This window comes from Macrobrachium nipponense, chromosome 20, assembly GCF_015104395.2.
Source record: "Macrobrachium nipponense isolate FS-2020 chromosome 20, ASM1510439v2, whole genome shotgun sequence".
Taxonomy (NCBI): domain Eukaryota; kingdom Metazoa; phylum Arthropoda; class Malacostraca; order Decapoda; family Palaemonidae; genus Macrobrachium; species Macrobrachium nipponense.
The window spans coordinates 38,766,056-38,773,555 of NC_061089.1; the positions used below are offsets into that span (position 1 = coordinate 38,766,056).

At 36.3% G+C, this 7,500-nt stretch overlaps 1 protein-coding gene across 2 annotated transcripts in view; it reads left to right on the forward strand.

Annotated features, from left to right (window-relative positions):
* Window positions 1-7,500, forward strand: part of LOC135225032 (progestin and adipoQ receptor family member 4-like) — a 111,758-nt gene that overhangs the window by 75,631 nt on the left and 28,627 nt on the right. For both annotated transcript variants that reach the window (XM_064264318.1, XM_064264314.1), the window contains exon 3: window positions 6,377-6,480. In XM_064264318.1, the coding sequence (XP_064120388.1) occupies window positions 6,377-6,480 (104 nt within the window). The remainder of the gene's footprint in view (window positions 1-6,376; window positions 6,481-7,500) is intronic.

Here is a 7,500-nt window from a genome sequence, read left to right on the forward strand (position 1 = left end):
CGACACTCCATGTTTATCGTGGGAAAAAGGACATTGCAAAATACAACTATAAATTGCTGGTGGTGGACAGTGGTCCCTCTTCGAAAGTATGTAAGAATCGCCTGCATGTCAGTAAAAATAGCCCATTGACGTCATCGTTTCGTGATCTGGAGTCGTTTGCATGCTACTTTTGCTTTCTGGTTGACAAAGCAAAAATTGAATAAACGATATCTATTGAGACCAAAAACGTCATCGTAAAATTGTTTACAAGCAAAGAAGCCACAAATACCGTGTTTGTTTAGTTCCATGTGTATTTGTGTCTGGTCCATACTTATAAATAAACAAATATGTCCATGCGTATGAACAGATAAATAAGTTTAATCTCTTTACATTAAAAAGTGAGGTGTTTCTAGTGCATCCTTTAATGTTTGGCACCGCTTGGCTCTCATTTTCTGTCTGTAATTTTCAACTAGGCCTGTGCTTGATGATAGATGGATAGATGGGTACTTCTAGAAGGTGGTACTCTTTCGTTTCCAACAAGCATGTATTGAAATGAGGTCGCGAGCCCCACGCCCTGGCCCTACGTATTTTGAGGTGGCTGGTGTGTTGACGGAGTCTTCTGACGATTGTTGGCCAGCCCTTTGTTAAGAGCTGACTAGACCTAACACCGCTAAGCTTCCATGGCTAGATATGGCGAACGTGTCGTAGCCTTGGAGCCTTACGGGAATTATGTGAGAAGTTGTAATAGATCCATGTAACAATTATGAAACAGCCCTGACCTTCACCATATACCTAAAATGAATGATTAACTTCGGCTCTTGATATCACGGTTTAGCCTTAGCATCTACATACAATGTACTATAACTAAATCACGAAAATATGGAACGTGGTGAATTTATAAATAAAGACAAAATCCACGAAGTAAAGAGAAACGATGGAGTTTTACAAGGCCTTTCGACCTCTTGTCCTTTACTTAGCTAGGTAAAGGACAAGAGGTCGAAAGGCCTTGTAGAACTCCATCGTTTCTCTTTACTTCGAGGATTTTGTCTTTATTTATATATCTATCACGTTCCATATTCTCGTGATTCAGTTATACATTCATATGCATACGTACATATAAACTACATACATACATATATATATATATATATATATATATATATATTATATATATATATATATATATATACATATATATATATATATACATATATATGAGAGAGAGAGAGAGAGAGAGAGAAACTGCTGAATAATTTCAACCAAGAATAAGGTCATATCTTTAGATTCCCGTACAATCGCCCGCCATATAAATCATGACCCTGGATTTATTCCGGGCCATACCTGACCGGGATAGTTTATTCCGAGGCTGGATGGCGACCCGGCCTTGGTTCTCTTGAGTATATATAGTGTAACTCAAGATGGAATAACATAAGGTGAGATCGTCGGTCGCTCGGTTCCCGCACTGTGACGTCACAGGTGCGCGTCGACTGGGCAGTGCACTTAATGATTACGTATGTTTTGACAGTAATTTGTTGCTATGCTGGTGTTCACAATTTCCATACAGGAAAATACTTTCTCTCTCTCTCTCTCTCTCTCTCTCTCTCTCTCCTCTCTCTCTCTCTCTCTCTATTACTTAAAACACAGTTATATCAAGATATTTAAGACCTTACCATACAGAATATAATCTTGTTGGAATACAAATAACGAAAGTAACGAGGGGGAATGAATATGAAAAAAAAAAAAAAAACTTTCCAGACTTTTATTGAACTAGCGTATTGTTCTTTTATTTACCAAAAAGTACTGAAGAATTTTTTTCATTTTCTTTACACCTTTTTTAAGAAATTCTGACTTCCCTTCAGCATTTAATATCTTCATCCTAAAATGTATTTTGCACCTAATAAAGAACTTCATTACTTCCTCTGGAGCATTAATGTTTAATTCCCAGAAAATATTAACTAATTTCGTAATCCCCTCAACGCCTGGTTTCAACTGTTCCCCATGAAAAGATTTAAAGAGTTATTCCATTTCCTTTCAATTACTGACAAATTGAGGACTGGGCCTAAACAGCACTTTCCTCCTCACTTTGGAGATCCAGTCGTTGTTTAGGCCTTCAATTTCTGGGAATCCTAGGGGAGGATATTTATTTCTGTACTTATGAGCTATATAACCCAGATAATTTAAGGCTTCAATTTCTATACCATATTCAGACTCTACTCCAAGATATACAAAATCCTCTTCCTCCAGCTCATTAGGTAGACCTTCCTGAGGAATTCTCATCAAGAGATGAGCAGAGATACATAATTCAGAGTAAGTCAACATGACTGGAGTCACTTTCTTCAGAGGTTTTGGAAACCCAAGACTTACCTGGTTCCATAACACTAGTATTGCTCATACATGGCATGTTATCATCATTGGGAGCAACATTATGACCGTGATTGCTTAAAATGTTGTTCTTACCTAACAAGAAATTCCTCAGTCTACACTTGAACTCAGTCTATACTCTGACCCCACGATATCCTTTAGTGGGGTTCTTAAGAAATAAAAGGTCTAGGCCTAATTATTGTCTGCACAGGAAGACGTACTCAGAAGTACGTCATTACGCATAGGTCTAACCACCTGTTCGATCAACTTTACATACATAAAATGAAAGTATCAAAGAAAAAAAAATTGGATAGCCTTAATCATATCATTTCTTCATTCATTGCATAGGCTAGGCCTAATCTAATTTTGTACTTCATTTCAAGAATTTAGTCCAGGCTACTTATCAACAAAAGATATATCACTAAAAATTGCACTAATGAGATTGTAAACAAATTGTTAAACCATACCTGACTTTACGTCCTTAACAGGTAAATTTAAAGAGAGAACTGCGGTTTTCTTAAATCTGTGATAATTTCTCTGGTAAAGTTGTGGTAGCAGTTCATATTGAAGATTTCTTTCGTAATCTTCTGTCCGGAAATGGACAGAACAAATCCTGGCATCCTTAAAATTAATATTATCACTTCTTTTACATGCATTAATTCATACTTTGGACTCCTCGGGGTCTTTAGGGAACCTGTGAAAACAAATCCCATACTGTCTGGAACTATTAGTGCACCCAAATATGGAATACACACCAATAATCGTGAACTGCAACAATGCAACTGTCGGAGTGACAAGTGCATCGCCCAGTCGATGTGGTCCAGTCACTCCAGTGACGTCACTGAGAGAGGGAAATTAGCGATCGGATCCCTCGGTGAACACACCTTATGTTATTCCATCTTGGTGTAACTTTTGTTCTGCTCACGTTTCCTACAGAAATTCTAGCTGCTATTGTTAGTACGTTTGTTTGTATTAACCTTTCAGAGTTGGAGGTCGGGCAACAGGCCCTTTGAGAGGAAGAAATGTGAAACTGACGACCTTGTTGAAGTTTTAGCTTTTTCCCTTATTCAGGGAGCGATATAGACTAAAATACAAGACAAGAAAGTATTACTTTTGTCGACCATTAACACCCCACGTGACACTTGGTGGTCACGAGCATTCCCGCATTGCGGCGTTAGGCAATCATTCTACTTTACTTTTTCACAATTGTTTACAGAGAGAGAGAGAGAGAGAGAGAGAGGCATTCTTGCCTTACTGCTTTTCCAATCTCCAGACAGTGTTTTTCAGAGGCGGACCTGTATACCTGACGCAACTAAATTTAACGGTGGAGTTACTGAGAACAGTTTGAACTCAGTTATGTAACCACGTCTGCTATCAGTGTTACCTTCGCCAAGGTGGTTATGTTTTTGTTTTCGTTTGATTGTCTATTTGTCAGGAGGATTACGCAAAAGGTTATATGAGTGGATTCTTACAGAAAGTTTACTAAACGTGTTTGGGCATCGTGACAGTGTTGAAAATCTTTCACATCTTAAGAAACCGAAGCTTTGCTCCCTATTACCCTAAGTTTTGGTGACCAAGTTGAAAGGTTAGGAAACGAAAGTGTAACACCTTCTAGATGTATCCCTGTCTGTCCAACATAGGCCTAGTTGAAAATTTTTGAAAAAAAAATGACATGGAAAACGAATTGATGCCCAACTTGAAAGGATACACTTGACGTATCTCCTCCTTTAAAGAAAAAAAAAAGTGATTTCGTTTGAATCTCGACATGCATCTTTTTTGTTTATAAGGTTCGACTTAGCGGAGGTATATGCGCGAGGTCCTTTTATTTTTCTACAGTTTGCAGTAGCAGTTGATACGTACGCAGTGCCTCATTAGGGCACATTGAACTCCTGAGAATGCGTTGTGTCATTCACTTATGACTTGTAGTTCTTGACATTTTTTTCTCTGTTACTGTGTAAAGACCAAGAAAGGTTTGGCTATCCATATATATATATAATATATATATATACACACACACACACACACATATATATATATATATATATATATATATATATCGAAGAAATCAAAACGAGAAACATAAGTTTTTAGCAGTCATCTACTAATTTCCTTGACGTCCCAAAGCACAAGTGTCTTCTACATTGAGCTGTCGAAACTCCAGATACCACGAGCACTTTTTCGGTCTTCTAAAGTGGTAAACGAAACTACTAAAATACTTCTGTATTCATTCATTCCTAAGCTGGCAACTGTTGTGACTACCGATAACATTTATCTAACTGCTAAATCTGCCTTTAAAAAATTGGGCCAATTATCTTGATTCTTCAAGTTTTCTTGTTGTTCTCGGTCATTACGACTTGATGTTTGCCTCTTGTATCAATGTTAGGAATGTTCCGGTGACATATATAACTCTTGAATACTTTTACTGACTTTTATGATTCTCTTAATCTTTATCATAGAAAGAACCAGACCTCTCTCTATCTATCTACCTATACATATTTCTATATGTGTCCATCTATCTATCTATATACATGTATGTATGAAAAATACATATGTGCAGATATATCAATATAGTATATATACAACCACACATATGTGTGTGCGCGCGCGCGCGTTCCCGCACAAATACTCTGACTTTGAACTGTCTAAGATGAAACCAACAAGTGGTTCAAAATGTCAAAAGAAAACTGGAAGAGTAAGAAATCTACGTCCGAAAATACCAAATAAGCGGGAGATCAGGTACCACATGTTAATAAACGTAAGATTATTCATCCTTAACTGAAGTCACCAGGTTCCTCTTACTGGGAAATTGACGGCCATGTCACGTTGTTTTCCCTTGTTCTTCTGTAAACAAACTTCGGTGTCTAATATCTATTTTTTTTTTTTTTTTTTTTTTTTTTTTTTTTTTTTTTTTTTTTTACAAACCACCTTTGATTTAAATGGATCTATTTAGTGCAGTCCTAGACTGATATAATTTAGGATTCGGCCCATTCCTCCCATTTTACCGCTAACAGGGAACACATTTATATATATATATATATATATATATATATATATATTATATATATATCTATATATATATATCTGCCTACATACACACATACATACATAATGTTCGTGTGTGTAAAACTCAATCATTTTTCATAGACATCACAAAACAAGGCATGTGTTCGGTTGAAAGAAGTCAGTCTTTCAAGTTGAAGGTATTTCTGTGCCTTATAATTAGCGAATATTCGCACTGAACAACCGGTTCTTTCCGTTTCCTTTGCGTGAGGTTTACCATTACTATAATAGTTCTGGAATTGTGGCAGCGCATCTCTTTCGGCTGATGCTGGCTTTTTCAAAACCCCAAAGCCCAAGTGACTTGATCACGTGCTTCCGCCAAAGATGTCGTCCTAAGGTGATTAGTCGGCTGGAGAATTGCAGTTTCTTGGTCTCTCTTTCCACAGCAACCTTATTCGTCCAGAAATACACAAACCGTTATGGAAGGAATCCTTACAATTGGGCAAAATCCTCTCTATACTTTCGCTTTTAGTACCGTACGAAACGACTCAGTCTTTCTCACTTGCTTATCTTTCCTTTGTTTTGGGTCTTTTCAGGTTTGTACTTCTATTTATCGGGGCTTTTATGTAAAAATCGCAAAATGAGATGAAAGCAATTTGCTCAATCTTTCATTGTCCTTATATCTAGTGTAAGGTGCTCTGTATCTAGTATAAGGTGTTCACTCATGCCTAATAATCTGTATTATTTGAAAACCTGTCTTTTATCGATATCATTACTTAGTATTTTTTTAGAGGTAAAATTTTCTTTTTATTCGCACGTCTGTTATTAGTATTTGCCGTGAAATGATAATCTAATTTGTATATTTATCTGTGTTAGCTATTGTTTCCGAATTTTTCCCCATGGAAGTTTGGTTTAATTAATTTAATTCATGTTTTGAGTTGTATTTTATGTCTTTCAAGGTATTCAGCCCCGAAACAGTAGTGTCCTCCGTCAATTGATTCCACTTGAAATTAATAATATTTTATATCTTCGCCAGGTGCTCTGACGACGGTGTACGCGTCTGTATCCTGTTTGAGCAGTTCTTGGATCTGGCGAGTTCTGGCAGTGTACTGCGTTGTCTCGTTGTGGTGTTTGTATAAGGTACGAGACCTGTCGCCTTTCGTTTTCATATAAATGTTTGGAATATTTCCAGTTTACTCGTGGAGTTACGAGTTGAGAGTTAAGTTGTCATAGATAATATTTGTGTAAAATGTGTCCAAATGAATCTATATGCATATATACATACATGCTAGCTTGAGTACGTATAGATATATACATATATAATGTATATTTGTTGTTAAATTTAATGAAATTGTGGAATATTCTCTAAAAAATAATTTCATAGATTGAGCATATTAGAATGCAGAGACATTCACTGTTTTGATAGAATGATAGATCCCCTTTCTGTTAATCATATGGGGAGAAAATGTGTGAATGGTGTTTATTTTCGTCCATAGAGATATATAGACTTAAGTTTTTTGTAGCTTAATCCCTCAACTTGTTAAAGGCATGCCTTCTCTAAAAGAAAGAAGAATCTCTTAAAATAATTAACTTGTAACCCTGGTATGATAATACTCTCCCTAGTTATATACTTTTCTCTAGAGAATTTATATTGGGATTACTAAGTTCCGTTCAGATGTCTCAATTTTCCTTTTATTTTCCGTTTTATTTAATATTTCTGTCCTATTAATTCTTTTTCATCTATGCCAACAGAAAGTGAAAGTCATGAAAATGTCTATATGGATGGAAAGTTGCTTAGGGAAACGGGACGCCGGAATTCAGATTTTGAGCTCTGATCAAACAGAGCGTGCGAAATATTTCGACTTTTCAATTAGGAAAAAAAGATCAATAAAAAATAAGTGAATCGCTGTATTTGCGTTGTGCAAGTAACATGATAAAACCAATATTATTCTAGGGTTTTGGGTCGGTTAGGTTTGTCCACCATCAGTTGTTCCATCGAAAAGAAACGAACTGGATTATCATTAGTTGACGAAATTACTGCAATTAGTATTGTCTCTCTGCGCATTACTTACCTCTGTCTGGATTATGTCTTCTTTTAGTGATTTGTTTAAGAATTTTATATTTACTATATACGTGCATATATTTGTGCGCGCGTGTGTG